Source organism: Lactuca sativa, chromosome 1 (assembly GCF_002870075.4).
Source record: "Lactuca sativa cultivar Salinas chromosome 1, Lsat_Salinas_v11, whole genome shotgun sequence".
Classification (NCBI taxonomy): Eukaryota; Viridiplantae; Streptophyta; class Magnoliopsida; order Asterales; family Asteraceae; genus Lactuca; species Lactuca sativa.
The window spans coordinates 49,441,612-49,463,557 of NC_056623.2; the positions used below are offsets into that span (position 1 = coordinate 49,441,612).

The 21,946-nt window shown below is 37.4% G+C and overlaps 1 protein-coding gene across 2 annotated transcripts; it reads left to right on the forward strand.

Moving 5' to 3' along the window:
* The first annotated feature begins 139 nt into the window (after positions 1-139).
* Positions 140-21,673, forward strand: LOC111909220 (uncharacterized). 2 transcript variants are annotated; one of them, XM_023905009.2, is made up of 64 exons: positions 140-446; positions 1,424-1,505; positions 1,618-1,721; positions 1,808-1,903; positions 2,000-2,047; positions 2,163-2,213; positions 2,352-2,455; positions 2,549-2,666; positions 2,846-2,947; positions 3,048-3,245; positions 3,345-3,502; positions 3,612-3,770; positions 4,394-4,486; positions 4,613-4,949; positions 5,041-5,154; positions 5,351-5,446; positions 5,526-5,593; positions 5,687-5,807; positions 5,884-6,093; positions 6,183-6,407; positions 6,487-6,596; positions 6,707-6,803; positions 6,944-7,042; positions 7,128-7,289; positions 7,418-7,483; positions 7,559-7,924; positions 8,025-8,372; positions 8,448-8,579; positions 8,680-8,793; positions 8,906-9,090; positions 9,184-9,289; positions 9,380-9,523; positions 9,617-9,892; positions 9,974-10,615; positions 10,701-10,916; positions 11,066-11,169; positions 11,272-11,567; positions 11,687-11,771; positions 11,855-12,547; positions 12,645-12,963; positions 13,049-13,207; positions 13,279-13,442; positions 13,522-13,690; positions 13,780-14,049; positions 14,116-14,316; positions 14,393-14,447; positions 14,541-14,671; positions 14,763-15,266; positions 15,358-16,194; positions 16,314-16,390; positions 16,970-17,423; positions 17,532-17,618; positions 17,712-17,867; positions 17,949-18,133; positions 18,232-18,771; positions 18,880-19,057; positions 19,137-19,282; positions 19,358-19,484; positions 19,572-19,793; positions 19,864-20,220; positions 20,329-20,487; positions 20,642-20,926; positions 21,029-21,239; positions 21,323-21,673. In XM_023905009.2, exons 1-63 carry the CDS (start codon positions 432-434, stop codon positions 21,194-21,196), a joined length of 12,690 nt encoding a protein of 4,229 aa, XP_023760777.1. In that variant the 5' UTR covers positions 140-431; the 3' UTR covers positions 21,197-21,239; positions 21,323-21,673. The 2 variants fall into 2 exon arrangements, with proteins under 2 accessions (XP_023760777.1, XP_023760778.1); XM_023905010.3 differs by lacking the exons at positions 140-446; positions 1,424-1,505; positions 1,618-1,721; ... (7 more) ...; positions 3,345-3,502; positions 3,612-3,770 and adding an exon at positions 4,253-4,281.
* The last annotated feature ends 273 nt before the right edge of the window (positions 21,674-21,946 follow it).

Consider the following 21,946-nt stretch of genomic DNA (forward strand, 5'->3'; position numbering starts at 1 on the left):
TTATTGATATTTCGGTATTGCCCTACCAAAATGCCAATCCAGGGCCAAATTGTTTACAACAAGATCAGTCGACAAGAAATTAACGCTGAAAGCTGAATGAATTCATTATTAAATACGAAAACAAAAATAGATACACCACTTCACACACTTCATCGCACCGCCAAGGCCCCTTTGATTTTTCGTTCCCCCCCACTCTCTCTCATACAACCGTCCGCAAACTCTGAAAAAATCACAAATTATTCCATCATTTTTTTTTGTTTTTATTTTTTTTTTATCAGAGGCCACATCGAGGTTCCTAATTAGAACTTTCCTTTATCAGCGATTACCTGAAATTTTGGATTCATTTCATATATGATGCTTGTTCTTATTGATACGATCTCCATGGAGATGTGGTTCCCTATTGATTGAATCCGTGCCCTAAGTTATTCGCCATGTTCGAAGCGCACGTAAGAATTTATCTCGGTTTATTTCTTACATCCACAATATTTATGAATTCGTTTATGTTAATTTACGTTTACTTTGTTTTTTTGATGCTAATTCGAACCTATCATATCTGCTCCTCTTCCTAAGGATGAGCTACGCTTTGACTTTGGATGCATAACAAGTTTCTTGCCAACTTGATTTTAAACTTTTATTGATATTCTGCTAATTGCATTTGAACCTTGATAACAAGTAGAAACAGACAAATGCTTCTCTAATTTGTAAGAAAATCCGTATCTCTTGATTATTAAATGTTGCAGGCTTCACATTGTAAATCCAAGTGCAGCTCTTTATTTGTAATGGAAGGAGGATCAGTTGATACGTTTGTTGTTGCATTTTTTCTTCCTTTTGTTAGCTCTTTTTGAGTCCTACGTGAAATAGTTCCATCATGATATATTATCCCTCAGCTCCGTGATAGACTTTTAACCAGAAAAATGATATGGAGTCGTTAAACAATTGCAACATCTTGATAGCTAAGTTTGAGCTTGTAGAAAGCATTAGGACTGAAAAGTCAGGCTAAGATCTGAAGTAAATCCACATCAATTAACTTTAAAAGAATTAGGGTTGGCATTAAAAGTCACAATGCATCTCTTTTATCTAATATTTTGTTTTGGAAGATAGGTAGTCTTAATTGATGCATTAGATGGTCGAAGTGAACAGGTAGTTAAGAAGCTTGTTCCACATGCTTGATTGCTGTACAACAGCCACACTGTAACCATGAACTTACATTAGACCTTGCATTTAGTCTAGGAGATGTCCTCAAATGATATCAACTATCTTGTAGATGAATCACATTGTGCTTCTAATGGAAGTGTTCTTATTGTGTTATCTGGATGAATGTCTGTGTACACCTTAGAATGTCATGAAAGAAAGAAGTTGAAAGTTTGTTCTATAGTGAGTTATGGAAATTGATGGATTTTATTTAACATCTTTATGCTTTTAGGTATTGCATTTGCTTCGACGATATTTGGGCGAATATGTCCATGGACTTTCGTCAGAAGCCTTAAGAATCAGTGTCTGGAAAGGTTTGTTAATAATTTATGTACATTTCCTTAATAATCTTTAAGGATGGAGGAAGAGGTTGCTTAGTATTTTCAATTGTTGGGTTGAAATTCTAATAGCCAGTTATGTCTTCAGGTGACGTGGTTCTAAAAGACTTGAAATTGAAGGCAGAGGCACTCAATTCATTAAAACTTCCTGTTACTGTAAAAGCTGGTTTTGTTGGTACCATAACATTAAAGGTACCTCTTTACACAATAAAACTTGTTTTTTGGACCTCTTTATTAGATATGAACTTCTGATCCCTATTGCTTTAAATGAAATATAGGTTCCTTGGAAAGGTCTTGGCAAAGAGCCTGTGATAGTTCTTATAGATCGTGTGTTCATTCTTGCTCATCCAGCTTCTGATGGAAGGTCTCTTACGGTATGAAGAAATGTGTTCTTAGTTCACATGGTTCATTTCTTTCAAAGTTGATGGGTTGATGTTGATTACATGATTATTTGTTTCTTAAATTTACAGGCTGAGGAGCGGGAAAAGATTTTTGAATCGAAGCTTCAACAGATTGAGGTAAATATATTGCTTTTTCTCCCATAGTATCCTTAATATTTAAGCTGTCTCTAGTGAACTGTTGGTTAACTTTATTAAGTCTGGGCTGCTTACTGAATATTCAACTGTCTTGCAGGAAGCCGAGACAGCAACACTTGATGCAATATCAAAAGCAAAGCTTGGAAATGTATGTGCTTAAGTCTTATTGTGTTTAAAGCATAAGTCTTTATGTTGCTCAACAGCTAGTCTCTTTACATTAGTTGTCTTCTGAATGCTTTGTTCTCTGGTGTCATCTTCTGAGTGTGCCATCTTTTATTGTTTGTAGGCGCCTGCTGGAAATTCATGGTTGGGTTCTTTGATTGGTACAATTATAGGAAATCTTAAGATCTCAATCGGAAATGTCCATGTCAGATATGAGGATCCTATTAGGTTGGTGTCATTTTCCATCCCTAATTTAATGAAAGCTTCTTAGTCCATATTTCTTCATCTGCTTGATTTGAACAATGTTTTTTTTTTGTTCAGCAATCCAGGACATCCTTTTGCTGTTGGTTTTACTCTGGCAAAGCTTGCTGCTTTTACAGTGGATGAAAAGGGGAATGAAACATTTGACACCAGTGGTGCACTAGATAAATTGCGAAAGGTCAGTCCCATTTGCCATCTTTTGTATCCTGCTTTTCCATTTAAATATTTAGTCATTGACACCTTTTTAGGTCTTAGGAACAGGAAAGGAATTCTTAACAAAGTTCAATTCTTTATATCTTTTCCATCACTTACCGAAAGTTTGTTAATGTCTTTTTGATATCTCACATGTTTTTTCAGTCATTGCAACTTGAAAGGCTTGCTATGTATCATGATTCCAACCGACCTCCTTGGAAGGTGGATAAGAAATGGGAAGATCTCAGTCCTAAGGATTGGGTTGAGGTATGATCCTTGTTTCTTGCATATTTAAACGGTTGTTATGGAAGTAGTAAGTACCCATTGATGTGCAAGATTTCTAAGCTTCAGTTTTCATGAATGTTAGATATTTGAAGATGGAATAAATGAACCTGCCAAGGGTCATGCGGTTTCTGCATGGGCTCGAGATCGCCACTACTTAGTTTCACCAATTAATGCTCTTCTCAAGTATCACCGCTTGGGGAATGATGAGAGAACTGATCCAGAAATGCCTTTTGAGGAGGCCCATCTTATCCTTGGTGATGTTTCTCTGACACTCACAGAGGTGACAAGAACCTTGACTTTTGATGGAATTGTTCATGCTCTTTTAGTTTCTTCTTTGAAGTTGTTTCTAATTGGATAAGTTTGATATATTGTTTTACAGGCACAATATCATGATTGGATTCGCCTTCTTGAGGTCATATCAAAATATAAGTCATATGTTGAGGTGTCACATTTAAGGCCTGTGGTGTCAGTTAAAGAGGGTCCTAAACTGTGGTGGGATTATTTTGCTCAAGCTGCATTGCAGCAGAAGAAAATGAGGTATTCCATACATACATACATATCTCTTAATACTACCGGTATCTACTTGTTATATGATTTGGTTTATTGCTGTCCATAGCTAATAATTTGTTAATGGTTGTTGATTCAGCTATAGGTTATCTTGGAGCCAAATTCAGCACTTCTGTTGTCTTCGTAGGCGATATATTCAGCTGTATGCTGGTATACTCCAACAGTTGAAGGATTCTGATGACCCAGAAGCTAGAAGTATTGAGAGAGATCTTGATCCAAAAGTTATTCTTCTATGGAGGTTTGTGTTCTAGTTGCTATGCTGTTGATGGTTTTAGTTTTGTTTTTCCTTTGTTCTTTGCAACCCCTGATGGTTATTGGAGAAATATGTGTATTTTAATTGGTTCTGTAACTTTGGGATCGGTGAACAGAACCTCACTTTATTGTGTTAGTGGATTTAAGGATTGTTTCCCTTTTCTCCCATTAAGTCAAGATGGGTAAATGATGTCAGTGGGGGGAGCAAGTGCCAAACTGTTTCTTTTTTGGACCGAATAAACTGTTTGAATGTGAGTAAATGACCATTTTCCCTTGTAATGCTCCACAAACAAGTTTGACCATATCCATTAAATCAAAACAATTCAACAAATGAGCCAACCAAATCAAAATCGTATCAAACAAAAGTTAATTTACCCATATTCATTAAACGGAAATTATTTCAACAAATTAATGAGGAAACCAAGTCAAAAGGATATGCACATGCTACTGTTTTTGTTCTAGTTACACATTTTTCCAAAAGTTATTCTTCTATGGAGGTTTGTGTTCTAGTCACACAAGACATGCTACTGGTTTTTTGGTTTAATAATTAATTGTATCTTTTGTAATCTCTGATTGTGAGCTTTTAGAGATTTTGTGTTCATCTTTCAGGTTCCTTGCACATGCAAAAGTTGAATCTGTGAAATCAAAGGAAGAAGCCGAGCAGAGGATGAAAAAGAAGGATAGCTGGTTTTCATTTGGATGGTCTGTTACTGACTTGTCTCCTTTTCTTCTGGTTTATGCAACTGTTTTTATATTTTGTTTTACATGATCATTTATTATTGTGCATTGTTGGACTATCCAATGACATCCTGCTTTCCTTTAATTCAGGAATGGGTCAGAGCAAGATGCTCTTGAGGGAGCTCAAAGTGCTGAGAACGGATTGAGCAAAGATGAATGGCAGACGATTAATAATTTTTTGAGTTTCCAACCAGATGAAGAGATGGCAACACAGTCAGGAAAAGATATGCAAAATATGACACAGCGTATGATACTTGTGTCCGTTGGTCAGGCTGCTGCAAGGATCATTAATATAAATGAAACTGAAATTGTGTGTGGTAGATTTGAACAACTTCAAGTCTCTGCCAAGTTTAAACATAAAAGTATATATTGTAATCTCACTTTGAAGTACTATGGAGTTTCTTCCCCTGAAGGTTCACTTGCTCAGGTTTGTTAACGTTTCCTTTGGCTCCATTTACATTTTTATTTACATCTGAGTCACCGTTTGGATTCTGCTTTGAATGTTCTTCTATTTGCAGAGTGTCTGCAATAAGCAGAAGGCAAATGCATTGGGTGCTAGTTTTGTGTATTTACCTGCTGGAGAGAACCTAGAGTGGAGGGCTTCAGCAACAATATCTCCTTGCCATGTCACGGTATTTTATTGCAAATAACTATAATCCTTTTAATGTTACAATTTATTCGGTTTTCTTAGTATAATTATAATTTGGTGATGGCTTGTTATTGTCTTGAACATTATTTTTATATTTACCCCGTGGTCTATCTTTCTCTTCTTTACTTCTTCCTCTTTCTTTTGTCTTTTATTCGACTCGTTTTATGTCTGATTTATAGGTCTTGATGGATAGCTGTAACCGCTTTCTGGAATTTATGAAGAGGAGCAGTTCTGTTAGCCCTACAGTTGCTTTTGAAACAGCAACTGCTTTGCAGGTACAGTTAGATGAGCTTTAATAGTTTCAGCTATATCTTTGAGAAACTAATATCTCACTCTTTGATAATACAATTACAGAATAAGATAGAAAAGGCGACTCGTCGAGCTCAAGAGCAATTTCAAACAGTTTTAGAGGAGCAAAGCAGGTTCACTTACAGAATAAAGATAGAAATATTTTTGAACACATTTATCGTTCATTTGGATTTGCTAATTTCCTGTATTTCTTACTTGCATTGCAGATTTGCTCTTGATATTGACCTTGATGCTCCAAAAATCAGAGTTCCTATAAGATTAAGTTCCTCGTCAGAGTATAACAGTCATTTTCTTTTGGATTTTGGTCATTTTACATTGCGAACAGAGGTATATTTCAATTACTCTTTGGGATATTTTCTGTTCCCTCAATGTGATTTGAAGCTAAACACACCTTTTGTTGCAGGAGGACCAGCCTGATGATAAGGGACAAGCCTTGTATACCCGTTTTAATATTTCTGGAAGGGATATAGCTGCCTTCTTTACGGATGGTAGCTCTGAGATTCTTGAATCTCTGAATAATAGTAGTCAGCTTTCTGCATATCCTGTTGTGGATGGTGCTTGTGTTTCATATTCTCTGGTTGATAGATGTGGGATTGTTGTTATCGTTGAGAAGGTATTTTTTTTCTTCTTTTAAATTTTCTGATGGAATTCACCTATTACACACCCTGTTCTAAAGCTTTCTTTTGTGCCTGTCAACTAAAGATTAAAGTACCTCATCCATGCCATCCATCAACTCGTGTTTCTGTCCGAGTTCCTACACTTGGTATTCGCCTTTCACCATCAAGAGTCAGCCGGATTATGGAACTCTTGAAGGTACTCTCTGGTACCATAGAAAGTGGGACAAAGCTTGTAGAAGAATATCAAGCTGAACATACCCCATGGAGTTCCTCTGATCTTGCAAATGATGTTCAAATACTTGTTTGGAGGGTACGTGTTCTTTCACAAATTGGTAAATTTATCGAATCGCATCTCCTTCATTTTTTTAATAAAATTTTGTTTGGTTCAGGGGATTGGCTATTCAGTTGCTTCATGGCAGCCCTCACATCTTGCTTTGGCTGGATTGTATCTTTATCAGTTGGAGTCTCAGACATCCACCAACTATCAGCGGTGCACTAGGTTCACATAGCTCTCCCCCTTCACTTCTTTCAGTATTGTTGCTGCTCTTTTTAGTTTTTCTAGTCAAATAAGGATGTAACTTATGTTTGTTTGGCTGAAAAATGATGCAGCATGGCTGGTAAGCAAGTCTATGAAGTACCCCCCGACAGTCTTGGCGGTTCTTCTTCTTGTGTTGCTGTGTATAATAGAGGCATGGACATCCAGAAGGTAAATGATGCATGCTTTGAACTTTTCCTTTCTTGCTTACAGAGTATAGAGTTAAATAGCAACATCACCTTCTCAATTCCTTATGGCTAATTATGGTGCTAACATATATCTTTTTGGTGATATTGTGGCACTTTTTTAAGGCTTTAGAGTCTTCCAGTACGTTGGTTGTAAAGTTCCAGAACGAGAAGGAGAAAGCAAGTTGGCTTAGAGGACTTGTACAAGCAACCTACCGAGCTTCTGTATGATGCTAACTTGTCATATTTGATCCATTTTAATATCATCTTGTTTAGCTACAAGGTATGATGTTTAATGTACATGGTGTAGGATACTCCATCAGTTGATATGCTTGCAAAACAAGGCGAGGGTGTTAGTGATATTGTTGCAGAGACTTCTGAACCTACTGAACCTGGTTCTACTGAAACGAACGCAGCTGATCTTGTTCTTCATGGAGCTTTGTTGGAAACAAAGATCACAATATATGGGAAGGTTAGCTGTAGTTATTATCTTAGTGTACATTTAGTACGATGTTTCTTTCCTTCCTATTTCCTAATTCCTATCCCATTCATATATTATTGTGTGTAACAAATATATGCAAACATTGTTCAACCTTGCAGATGGAGACTGAGGGGCATGAAGTTGTGGAGACTCCGTTTCTTGAGATTCTTGCTGCTGGAGGAAAGGTTTGTAAACTAAAAAGATGATCAGTTTTTCTGCATGTAGTTTGTGATTATTGTACTTATAACTATATCTTTCAGGTGCATGTTGAATCCTGTGAAGGGGATCTAACAGTGAAGATGAATTTACACTTGTTGAAAGTCAAAGATGAACTTCAAGATTCTTCATCAGGCCCATATTATCTGGCTTTATCCGTTGTGGAGAGTTTCCGTCCCTGTCCTACAAACCCTCCTCAGGTGGAGGAGATATCGGCAGGCGTGGCCGATGATGACGATGATTTCGCAGATGCCGAAGATGATTTCCTTGAACCCGTGGTTCATGAGAAAGATCGTGGAGCTGGAGATGAATTTTTTGAAGCAGAAGGCATTGATGAAACTGATTTTGTGTCAGTTACCTTCTTGAAACGGACCCCACAATCCCCTGATTATAACGGGATAGATTCTCAGGTAAGTTGTTTCACACAGTTTTGATCTATGCAATGAATGTAATATAAATCAACAAACTTGATGATTTTTTAATTTCTTTTGTTGTTTTATATAATTGTAGATGAGCATCAGCATGTCAAGATTTGAATTTTTCTGCCACCGCCCTACTATTGTTGCTTTAATTGATTTGGGCATTGATATGGGCACTGCAAGTAGTGGGACAAGTGGTCCTGCTCCATCGCAGGAAGAGGATGCAACTTCAGTGCAAAAAGACAAAGCTGAAGAAAATGAGCTAGCAAAAGCTGATGAAAATGAGCAAGCAAAAGTCAAGGGTTTATTGGGACATGGGAAATCCCGAACTGTATTTTCCATGGCAATGAATATTGACAGTGTCATTGTATATCTTAACAAGGAGGATGGATCTCAACTTGCAACGATTGTGCAAGAAAGCTTCATGTTGGGTCTTAAGGTCAGGAACTACCACCCTTCTCTTTATTTTTTTTTCTCACTATTTTGGTACATATCTAAACACTTTATTTTACAGGTTCACCCTGGTTCTATATCAGTTGAAGGTACATTAGGAAATTTCAGGCTGTGTGATTGTTCACTAGGTACGGATCATGTTTGGGGATGGATTTTTGATATACGTAATCAAGGAGCTGAATCTCTTATCCAGGTACTTTTTTTATAGTTGATGTTATGTGTATAACTATAAAGGTTTACTGATTATTTACTTTGCCCTAATCTCTCTTTCTTTATATGTGTGTATATATCAGTTCTCATTTGAGTCCTACAGTCCTGAAGATGATGACTATGAAGGATATAACTTTAGCTTGAGTGGCAAACTTTCTTCCATTCGTATTGTTTTCCTCAACAGGTTCATTCAAGAGGTTAGTTTTGACTTTCTTTCTCTTCATTTCAATTGAATGACTAAGTAAACTCACTGTATGTTGTCTATGTGTATGTATTTTATTACTAAAATGAAGTTAATTCGTGTTGCAGCTCGTTACATATCTTGTGGCACTGGCGCCTCCAGTTTCAGAAGAAGCGATCAAGTTTGTTGATAAAGTTGGAGGGTTTGAATGGTTGATTAAGAAGTATGAGATGGATGGAGCTGCTGCAATGAAGTTGGACCTCTCATTAGAGACTCCAATAATAGTGGTACCACGGGATTCCAATGGCACAGAGTTAGTAGTTCTTCCATTCCAACTGCAGTTTGTTCATAATCATATCATATGTGTTGTGAAAATGGTTTCTCAGTGTTTCTTTCATGGATGCAGTTTCTTGGAAATTGATCTAGGCCATTTGAAAGTGACCAATGAAGTTAGTTGGCATGGACCTGCGGAAGATCCGGCATCTGTTCATCGTGACATTATGCATGCACAGGTACTACATTCTGGGATTTCCTTTTCTTCCTACTGGAATATAACATTAACATGAAGTAACGTGTTGCATATATATTATATACTGCTTCAGATCTTTGGACTCAATATGGCTGTTGGAGTAAATGGTATTGTAGGGAAGCCAATGATACGTGAAGGCCGTGACTTTCATATCTTTATCAGGCGCAGTTTAAGAGACATTTTCCGCAAAGTTCCAAATTTTGCCTTGGAAGTGAAGGTTTGGGCTTCAAATTAAACCCACTGTCACAGTTTTCTGTTTTTATATCTTTTCATAATATGATGGAACTCATAAACCCACTGTTGTAAACAGATAGGCTCATTGCATACGGTGGTGTCTGACAAAGAATATGGTATCATCACCAACTGTCTTGCCATGAATTTGGGTGAACAACCTAACCTCCCTCCTCCTTTCCGTGACATAAACTCTGACAACTCGGATACAATACGCCTCCTGGCTGATAAAGTCAACATGACCAGTCAAGTTTTCTTGTCACGTTCAGTCAACATAATGGCAGTTCAGATGGATCATGCACTGCTAGAGTTGTGCAATGGCATTCAAGAGGATACACCTTTAGCACATATCACTGTAAGTAAAGCAAAACATCAGACGTCATGTCCCTTTGTATATGTTTTCTGAAATCTCGGTTATTTGTTTTTGTTTTTTCAGCTGGAGGGCTTGTGGCTTTCGTATAGAATGACTTCTTTTTCAGAAATGGACTTATACATCACCCTTCCCCGGTTTTCGATTTTGGATGTTCGTCCAGACACCAGACCTGAAATGCGGTTGATGCTTGGGACAAGCACTGATGTTCTCAAACCAGCTTCTACTAAAGGTGGATTTGTAAGATGTGAAACTATGACCACCAACGTAGATGTACCACATTCAACCATGGTATTGATGGATCTCAGAATGAGGGCAGCATCTCAACTGCTTGTGGTTCGGATTCAACTCCCTCGAGTTCTTGTTGTTCCTGATTTCCTTCTTGCAGTTGGTGAGTTTTTTGTCCCAGCTTTGGGAGCCATAACTGGAAAAGAGGAAGTCATGGATCCTAAAAATGACCCAATCAGTAAAAACAACCCGATAGTTCTATCTAGCACAATGTATAAGCAGACTGAAGATGAGATAACCCTCACACCAAATCGACAGCTAGTAGTAGATGCTGCAGGAGTTGATGAATATACTTATGATGGATGTGGAAAAACTATAATTTTGAATGAAGATCTTGATCAGTCGCAATCTTCAGAATTCCGACCCATTATTATTATTGGAAGGGGTAAAAAACTGCGGTTTGCAAATGTCAAGATTAAGGTAATGCGTAATATATTATATAGTTGATGCTTATGAGCTTATCTCCAGTATGTGATATCTTATATAACTTTTTTCTTGATGTCAGAATGCTAGGCTTTTGACGGATTACACATACTTGAGTAATGATAGCAGTTTCTCGACCTCTGCTGATGATGGTGTAGAAATTGTGGTTCAGGACATTGTTGCTTCAATCAATGAGAAAAAGAGTTCAGATAAAGCTGAAAAAATCTTAAACTCCTCAAGTACTTCTGAAACCGCTCAAACCGAAACATCTAAACCTAGTATCAGTTTCGAGGCCCAGGTAGGTCAATATAATGGCCCCACCCCTACATCACATGTGTTGTTTTGATATTGATTTATTCTGTGTATATTCTATTTATTCCAATACTTCCCTAATCTATGTTCCATTCAATGTGTTAATATTGCATTATACTTTTGCTGATCTCCCAGGTGGTGTCTCCCGAATTCACTTTTTATGATAGCAGCAAACCATCCGTTGATGGTTCCTTTAGTGCTGAAAAGTTGCTTCGTGTAAGAATGGATTTGAGCTTCATGTAAGACTCTGCTTTTTGTTAAAACTGAAGTATATTTCTCCTTTTCCAAATGGAAGGGTAATTTAAATCTAATTTCTTCTATGCTCTTGCTGTTTTCAATAGGTTTGCATCAAAAGAAAATGATACATGGGTTCGAGCTCTTCTCAAGGATTTGACTGTTGAGGCTGGTTCTGGTCTTAGAATTCTTGATCCAGTGGATATCTCTGCCGGATTTACTTCTGTAAAAGATAAAACAAATATATCATTGATTTCTACTGATATTTATGTCCATTTATCTTTAAGTGCCATCTCCCTGATTCTTAATCTACAAAATCAAGCGGTCAATGCCTTGCGTTTTCAGAAAGCTGATCCTTTGTCTCCTTGTACCAACTTTGATCGCGTTTGGGTGTCTCCAAAAGGTGTTCTCTTCCTTCCCCTTTACACTCACTTTTCCATTTTTGCCCCTTTATTGTCATGCCACCTACTTGTTAGTTGTCTTAACTCTTTAACAAGAACGGGAAATTACTTTCTTTTGCAGTGAAAGGGCATCAGAATGCCATTACATTCTGGAGACCTCGAGCTCCCTCCAATTATGTCATTTTGGGAGATTGTGTGACTTCCAGGTAATCATTTTTTTATATATATATTTTTAATGTTTAAGCAGTTCTCTTTAGTTGTGTTTAATTAATAATCAACTTGAATTTAGGCCTATTCCTCCTTCACAAGCTGTTATGGCTGTGAGTAATACATACGGGCGTGTAAGGAGGCCTCTGGGGTTCAAGCTTGTTGGGTTATTCTCTTGTATCCAAACACCTGAAAGACCAGAAGATTGTCCAGGTGTTGATTCCGACTGTTCTCTATGGGAACCAATTGCACCCCCAGGATACCTAGCTGTAGGATGTGTTGCACATATTGGAAACGAACCGCCACCTAATCACATCGTCTACTGTATCCGTGCTGACCTGGCAACATCCACAGCGTATTCAGCATGCATGTTCAACGCTCCCCCAAACAACACATATACATCAGGATTCAGCATATGGCGACTGGACAACTTTGTTGGATCATTCGATGCAAATCCTTCTATTAGCTGTCCCCCACTCGACAGATGCTATGATCTTAACCTTCTTCTTCTTTTGAACTCGAGCTGGCGTCGTCTCTCTGGAAGAGAACCCAAGTCCGATACAAATGTTGACCAGGAGACTACAAACCAACAAACCAATAACAACAAGGATACAACTTTATCTTCATCAAATACGAAAGCTAGTTGCTCCATGTCAACTCCAAATTTTGAAAGAATCTGGTGGGACAAGGGCTGTGATACCCGCAGGCCAATGTCCGTGTGGCGACCTATTCCACGTCCCGGATTTAAGATTTTAGGTGACTGCATAACTGAAGGGTTAGTTAGACCTCTTTCTTCTCTCATATATTTCATTTTCTCATTGCTTTCTGAAAATCTTTATTGGTTAAGCATTTTTTTTTCTTCGCCTTCTCAGTTTGGAGCCACCTGGGTTGGGGATAATTTTTAAGGCTGACAGTGGTGACCTCTGTGCAAACCCTGTTCAGTTCACTAAAGTTGCTCATATTATAATCAAAGGTGTGGATGAGGCCATTTTTTGGTACCCAATTGCACCTCCAGGTTATGCTTCTATGGGCTGTGTAGTTACTCGTGTAGATAAAATGCCAAAATTGAATATCCTTTGCTGTCCAAGGAACGATCTTGTTACCCAGGCTAATATTCATGAGAATCCAATATCCAAATATCAAAGTTCAAAAGTAAACCAAAGCTGGAGTATCTGGAAAGTTGATAATCAGGTCTGGATTTATAATTGTTAAAATTGGGCATTAGATTCTTTTTCAGTATTTATTAACCGTTTTGTTTTTTTTTGGATAATTTTAGGCCAACACTTTCCTTGCACGGTCCGACATGAAGCAGCCTTCAAGCCGCCTGGCGTTTACTATTGGTGATTCTGTGAAACCAAAGACACGAGACAACATAATGGCAGAAATAAAATTGAAATGCTTCTCTCTAACCATTTTAGATAGTCTGTGTGGAATGGTATATTTTTCTTGTCTATTTTCAAAAAATTTATATGCTCTTATTCACTCATGTTGCATGCGTTTTTGCAGATAACACCTTTTTTTGATGTTACTGTCACCAACATTAAGCTTGCGACACATGGCGGAATGGACTCCATGAATGCTGTGCTGATATCCTCGATTGCTGCATCAACTTTTAACGCACATTTAGACTCATGGGAGCCCATTGTGGAGCCATTTGATGGAATATTCAAGTATTACCTTACCTATATTTTTTATTTCATTTTGGTCGTAGTACACTGCCTTTCATTTACTCTTCATTTCCTTTTGAAGATTTGAGACATACGACACGAATGAGCACGCAGGAAAAAAAGCTCGGATTGCAGCTACAAGTGTCCTTAATGTAAACATTAGTGCTGCAAATATTGATACTTTTGCTGAAACCATCCTTGCTTGGAAAAGACTGAGAGAACTAGAACAAAAGGAAATCAAGTCAAATGAGGTATGTTATCAGTTATCTTCAACAATTTCTGGTATTTCAATTACATAAATTTGATGTTTAATGTTTCCCTTTTCTTTGTGAATAAACAGGAAACTAGCAGTCGTATCATTGATGAAGATGATTCACTTTTTTCTGCATTGGATGTGGACGAATTCCAGACAGTAACCATAGAGAACAGACTTGGATGTGACATTTACTTGAAGAAGTTTGATCAAAGTTCTAATGCAGTTAGCCTGCTGCACTATGATGACAGTGCTTCTGTGTGGATTCCACCTTCAAGATACTCGGATCGATTAAATGCGGTTGAGGATTCAAGGGAGGGACGATGTTATGTTGCAGTCCAAATAATCGAAGCCAAGGTTGTATTATCAACATTAATGTCATGAAATATGTCTGAACATGATTGCTAATACTCAAACTTTCAGGATCTACCAACTGTTGATGATGGAAATAATAATACCTTCTTCTGTGCACTTCGGCTTGTTGTTGATACTCAAGAGGGAAGTCAACAGAGGCTGTTCCCTCAGAGTGCAAGGACCAGATGCGTTCAGCCATTGATTTCCATAGCTAATGATCTTGGCAATGCCACATGGGATGAACTTTTTATCTTTGAAGTTCCTCGCAAGGTATGTTGAAATTTCACAACTTATAGTAATTATTTGTTTATAATCCTCGAAAATATGTCATTTGGTATTGTTACAGGGGATGGCTAGGTTGGAGGTTGAGGTGACTAATCTTGGAGCCAAAGCAGGAAAAGGTAATTTAACTTTTAAAATTGAAATGTGATATATCTACATTGTGGTTTCCAGTATATCCACAAGCTGATATTATTTTGTTTTTCTATAACCAGGTGAAGTTGTGGGTGCTTCAACAATCTCAGTTGGACATGGTGCAAATCCCTTAAGAAAATTAGCCTCAACTAGAATGTTGCAACAGGCAACTGGGGGTCAGAAGGCCGCCACACACCTTCTAATGAGAAGGGTTAGTGATTTGTCATTTTCATTTTCATGTTTTTATCTGTTTTGAACTTTTGATATCTAATAATCTGCAACTCATGATGTTATTACATTAGGGTCAACAAAAGACCGATGATTTGCCTTTTCAAGGGTGTCTGGTAGCCTCTACGTCCTATTTTGAAATGAATACAGGTTCAACCCTGCAAAATGAAGAGGAGAAAGACGCAGACAACGATGTAGGATTCTGGGTGGGACTTGGTCCTGAAGGTGTTTGGGAAAGTTTTAGATCATTCCTTCCACTTTCAGTCATGACAAGAAAACTGGACAATGAGTTCTTTGCCATGGACGTAATCATGAAAGATGGAAAAAAGCGTGCAATTCTGAGAGGTCTTGCAACAGTCGCAAACGATTCAGACATTAAGTTGGATATAAACGTATGTTCAGTTTCCAAAAGTCATGATCCTGATCAGCCTTCTGAATTAGTTGAAGGCAATACTGCCATTGAAGAAATCTTTGAAAACCAAAGGCATAGCACAATTTTGGGTTGGGGTAACAAGCGCAGTTTCCGTGGGAATGAGCTAGGTCGTTGGAGCAACAGAAATCTTTCATATTCAACCAATGTAAGATACAAGTCAATATTTCTTTTTTTTTTTTTTTTTTTTTTTTTTTTATTTAAATTTCAAAAACATAAACTGATGTTTTCCACGTCAGACTTTCTATGAACCACCGCTTCCACCTGGATGGGCATGGGTGTCAGCATGGACAATCGATAAATCCGATTCTGTTGATGTGGACGGATGGGCATACGGGAAAGATTACCAAACACTAAAATGGCCTCCAACTCCTCAAAATGCTTTAAGAACAAATCAAGATAATGTACGCAGAAGACGTTGGATTCGTACAAGGCAAAAAGATGGTGAACAACAGACATCAAACACCGGTTCTGCTATCCGTGTCTTACAACCTAATTCTTCTTTAGTATTGCCATGGAAATCCATGTCCAAGGATTCCGATAGTTGTTTACAAATTCGCCCTTCTGCTGACCATGTTCAAGGGCTGTACACATGGGGTTGTCCTGTTGGGTCAGCTTCTTCTGGTCCTAGTGGGTCGAAAGAGAAAGACAAAGACAAAGACAAAGATCATTCTTCACATGACTCTAAAGACAATTTATTGAAACCAGGGAAGAAAACGAAGAGTTCCTCAATGAAGTTGAATCAACTTGAGAAGAATGACACACTTTGGTGTTGCCCTACGAGTGAAGGCACACAGTTTTGGCTTAGTGTAGGTGCAGATGCGTTAGTTCTTCAGTCGGACCTAAATGCCCCTGTTTATGATTGGAAAATTACGGTCAGTGCCCCTTTGAAATTGGAAAACCGACTTCCTTGTCCAGCACAGTTCACGATATGGGAAAAGTTGGGAAATGGAAATACATCTGAGAGACAGCGTGGCCTTATACAATCACGTGCTGTAGTCCCCATATATCATGCTGATGTCCGAAATCCTCTATTTCTTACATTATCAGTTCAAGGTGGATGGACATTGGAAAAGGTATGTCATTAATTGTTTTCATCAGAAATTTGTATTTAATTTTAATCAAAGATAATTCAGAAACGTTTTCTTCTCTGTCTCTCTCTCTCTCTCTCACACACACTCTTCTTTAAAACCAGGATCTTGTTCCTATATTGGATCTTTCAACTAATGCTCACGCTTCCTCATTTTGGATGGTCCATCAGAATAAAAAAAGGTTTGTATTTCCTGTATATTTATGATTATTTTCACTTGTTCAAAGTCTATGTATTTGTAAGAATACATATACATCTCTTCCATCTAAGTAGCAAAAAAATTGAATGAGATTGTTTCTAAGAAGATATTCTATTTGTTCATCTCATAATTGGGTATAAGAAAAGGACAATTGCGAGAAATAGCAACATACTTTACTCTTGCTACTGATATGGGCGTCGTACTCTAAATTTTGTTAATCCACAATAGCAACATACTTATATTTCTTTATAGATAATAGCAATTTACTTCACTTTTTACCAATAATAGCAATGTAAGTACATTTTGCTACCAATATGGGCATTGTACTTTATTTGTTATATATTGCTATTATTGGTCAATAAATGCAAGTATATTGTTACTGTGTAACAAATTGTGTGTATGTTGCTTTTATGGGTTATGTATTGGTATTAACAGTAAAAAGTACATTGCTATTATGGGTAAACAGATGAAGTACATCACCTATAGGGGTAAAAAGAGTAAAGTACATTGCTATTTCCTGCAGTTTTTCCTATAAAAATGCCAATTAATTTACATGATACAGGAGATTACGTGTGAGCATCGAACGTGACATGGGAGCAACTGCCGCTTCTCCAAATACCATAAGATTTTTTGTCCCATATTGGATAAGTAATGACTGTTCTATCCCCCTTACATATCAAGTGGTAGAAATCGACCCTTCAGAGAGTGCAGATGCAGATCCCTTACCAGTTACAAAACCTGCCAGATCTGGAAAATTTAGCTTTAGGGGTACTTTTAGTCTCTCAGAGCCAAAATCAACTGGCTCAAGGAGGAACATCCAAGTTCTAGAAGCAATTGACGACACTAGCCCTACTCCCAGCATGTTTTCCCCACAGGACTATGTGGGACAGGGTGGCAATATGCTGTTTTCATCTCGAAATGATGCCTATCTTTCACCTCGTGTGGGTATAGCTGTCGCCACTCAGAATTCTGATGTGTTTAGTGCTGGACTATCACTTCTTGAGCTCGAAAAGAAGGTGAGTCGCATTTTCTATTCTTGAAATAATTTTATCACCTTCACCTTCACCTTCTCACTCGAAAATCGATTTAGCTAATGGTAATGTCTCACTTTTTTCCTCTCATAGCAAAGAGTGGATGTTAAAGCTTTTAATACAGATGGATCTTACTACAGCCTTTCGATTCTACTTCACATGACATCCGATAGGACAAAAGTAAATTTACACCTTTTATGGATTCTCATTTTAACTTTACAGTTTAGACTCAAGATCTATATTTAACTGTACGATTTAAATTACTTAATACAGGTTGTCCATTATCAGCCACACACCGTGTTTTATAACAGGGCTGGATTAAGCTTATGTCTGCAACAATCTGGTACTCAGTCACTTACTTGGCTTCATCCTATCGATACTCCAAATCTTTTTAAATGGCAGGCATCCGTCAAAGTTGAATTATTGAAGGTCTGGATATGAAATTATGAATATATTATATCTCTAATTAATCCATCATGTGCTTACTTTTCTTTCATGGTCAAAATTTAGTTGAAAATCGATGGATACCAATGGAGTATGCCATTTAGTGTGGCAAATGAAGGCTCCATGCGCATTTCCTTGAAAAACGAAACTACTGGCAAATATTTATATCTGAAAGTTGAAGTAAGAAGTGGAACAACAAGCTCACGTTTTGATGTCATCTTTCGTCCCAATTCATTTTCCAGCCAGTACAGGTAATTTTGAATTTTTTTTTCTTGATATATGAAATAGAAATTGAATAAATCAAAATCTTGATAAAAACTAAATAAAACTGGGTGGATCTACATGGCAGGATTGAAAACCGTAGTATGCTTTTACCCTTCCATTTCCGGCAAACTGAAGGCGGTGATGATTCATGGTGTCGTCTTCCTCCTTGTTCAACTGCTTCATATTCATGGGAAGATCTTGGTAGACAAAAAATGTTGGAAATACGTATGGATGATGACACGAAAGAGCCAACTAAATACAATATTGATGATATTCGTGATTATCCACCTGTTCAAGTGGACGAGGGACCCACTAAAGCAGTGCGTGTTACTATAATGAAAGAAGAAAAAATGAATGTGGTTATGATATGCGACTGGATACCAGACAACAACGAATCCAAAGAAGATACAAGCAAAGCCATTGTTGCAGCATCTTCATCACAACAAACAAATAGTAAAGATCTCCAACCAGAAGCTACCACGTCAGATTCTGAAGTCCATCTTACTCTTGAACTCATAGAATTCGGATTATCAGTTATCGATCATACACCCGAAGAGATACTGTATTTATCAGTGCAGAACCTTCAATTGTCACATTCATCTGGTTTGGGCTCTGGAATCTCCAGGTAATTAATGTCTTAACATTATTAAATACTATCACTCCAATTTGGAATAAAGATTGGCTGTATTCTATTGCTAATCCCTGAAACTTCCATGTTCTGATGTATTTGTAGGATGAAACTAAGAATGCGTGGGATCCAAGTTGACAATCAGTTGCCTTTGACACCAATGCCTGTTATCTTTAGGCCACAAAGACTTGGAGTAGAGGCAGACTATGTATTGAAATTTTCCATGACACAACAATCTGATGGATCGGTAGATTTTGCTGCTTACCCTTACATCGGTTTGCAAGTAAGTCCTTTTTTCTCTTGTAGCAAATACTTTAATAATAATCATACTTATTTAACACCCTCCGTACATTTTGTAACAGGGTCCTGAAAACTCTGCCTTTGTGATAAGTGTTCATGAACCAATTATCTGGCGACTTCATGGCATGGTCCAGCAGATTGACTTTAGTAGATTCGGTGATAATAGTGAAACAACTGCTGTCAAAGTGGACCCCATCGTTGACATCGGGTATGCACTGTTCAACTTCAACCCCTTCCTCATTTCCCACCTCTTCTCTTGTATTAACATGTTTTTCAATTGCAGTGTTCTAAATATCTCAGAGTTTCGATTTAAATTCTCCATGGCCATGTCGCCAACTCAGCGCCCTGTGGGTGTACTTGGGTTTTGGGCTTCCTTGATGACAGCTCTTGGGAACACTGAAAATATGCCAGTAAGTATTTAACTTTTTCCCTAATCTATCATAATCATCTGATTAACAAGAATAATAATAATGTATGCATGCTGTAATTGCTCACAGATTCGTGTAAATCAAAGATTCCTGGAAAACTTATCTCTAAGACAAAGTGTTCTCATCACAAATGCCATCTCAAATATCACAAAAGATATCCTGAGCCAGCCTCTTCAGCTGCTCTCTGGTGTAGACATATTAGGAAACGCCAGCAGTGCATTTGGACATATGTCTAAAGGTGTTGCTGCTCTATCAATGGACAAAAAATTCATTCAAAGTCGCCAGAGACAGGTTAGTTTTGTTATTTTCAGTTGTCTTAAATGATAAAAGTAGTTATTTATTATTTAAAATAAACATGCAGGAAAACAAAGGGGTTGAAGATTTTGGTGATGTGATCAGAGAAGGTGGAGGGGCACTAGCAAAAGGTCTATTCCGTGGAGTTACTGGCATTCTAACAAAGCCTCTAGAAGGTGCAAAAGCATCTGGAGTTGAAGGTTTTGTTTCGGGGGTAGGTAAGGGTATAATAGGCGCTGCAGCACAACCTGTAAGTGGAGTCCTTGATTTATTATCAAAAACAACGGAAGGTGCAAACGCAATGAGAATGAAAATAGCAGCTGCCATTACTTCAGAAGACCTCCTTCTTCGCAGAAGACTCCCTCGCGTTATCAGTGGTGATAATTTACTTAAACCATACGATGAATACAGAGCACAGGGACAGGTATATATATATGGGAGTGGGACCCACAACATAAAAAAATGTTGAATGACAGCATTGCCCCTTACACATCTTTTTTTTTTTTTTTTTTTTTTTTTTACACAAATGCAGGTTATACTTCAGCTTGCGGAATCGGGTTCGTTCTTTTTGCAAGTGGATTTGTTCAAAGTGCGTGGAAAGTTTGCGTTATCGGATGCTTACGAAGACCATTTCTCACTACGTAAAGATAAAATACTTCTTGTGACACATAGAAGAGTCATGCTCTTACAGGTATTATTTGTTATTAGTCTTCAAAAAAGAGTAAATTACAGCTTTGGTCCCTATGTTTAACTAATGATCCAGGGACCAAAGTTGTTATGAAACATAAAAATAAGGCAAACGGAACATTATACTTTGTTGTTAATTGAGAGTGTTTTTGGGGCAGACATCCAACATTATAACACAGAAGAAATTCAATCCGGCTAGAGATCCGTGCTTGGTGTTGTGGGATGTTTTATGGGAAGACCTGGCAACCATGGAACTAACAACAGGGAAAAAAGATCACGCGAATGCACCTCCATCGAAGCTTATCCTGTACCTGAAATCCAAAACATCAGATAACGATCAGAAACGCTCTGTAAAATGCTACCGTGATACCAAACAAGCAATGGAGGTTTATTCATCTATTGAACAAGCAATGCGTACGTATGCCCCAAAAGGATCATTAAAGGTATGGATCATCAGTATCCTATAAAAATCTATTTCTTTAGTGTTTGTATCCTCCACAAAAAGCGAATGATTTTTTTTTTTTTTTTTATAAAAAATATTATAGGAAGCACATAAAAGAAAAGTGAAAAGACCGTATGCTGCAACAACGGATGTATCGACTGCTGAAGCAGTTTTCTTAAAAGAAAGGCCGTGGACTTCAGCTCAAGTACCTGCACCACTTCCTCCAAATTCAACTTTTGGCAGCAGCAGTGCCGGTGATGCCCCGTCTTAGACATATGTCCGTTGACTTAATTATTAAGTCATCTCTATAAAAGGTAAAGGTATGTTAATACTCCATATTTTTTCTGACTACCTTATCAATATTCTTTTGCTAATACACAAAATATAAAATTTGTAGAGGATTTCCATCCTTGAAGGTGGAGAGAATTTGGAAAGAAAGGTGCCGATTTTTGCTTGTACAAAACAGATGATCCATCGTTTTATTTTGGAAAAGAGTAGGGATGATGGTTTTTGGCGTCACTGGTCAGTGCTACTTGTGGAGAGAGAGCATATATATATAGAGAGAGAATAGATGCAAATATATATATGATTATGATTATATAAATATATATATATAAATTATATATATAGAGGTGATGGACATGGACATGTTTCCATCCATTGGTGTACTGTACAGATTGTAAGTTGATGTTGTATAGCTTTCTTTCTTTTCACATTCAAATGCAAAATCTCTACTCTTTATCATCAACATTTTATTACATAAACAAAATGACTTCATGATGTCATGTGAACAACATTCTCAAAACTAATAGTAGTAATACTTTGCTACAAAGTAATAATAAACTTGTATCAAAATGTAACAAGAAAAAAGGTACATATATATAAAATAAGTGAGGGATTAAATATAAAATAACGACAATAAATAGAGATACATTTTCCACTCAATGCTTTAAATTTTACATGTTAATAGATATATATGATGAGGATATGAATGATCATTTTTTCACAAAATGATTAATTT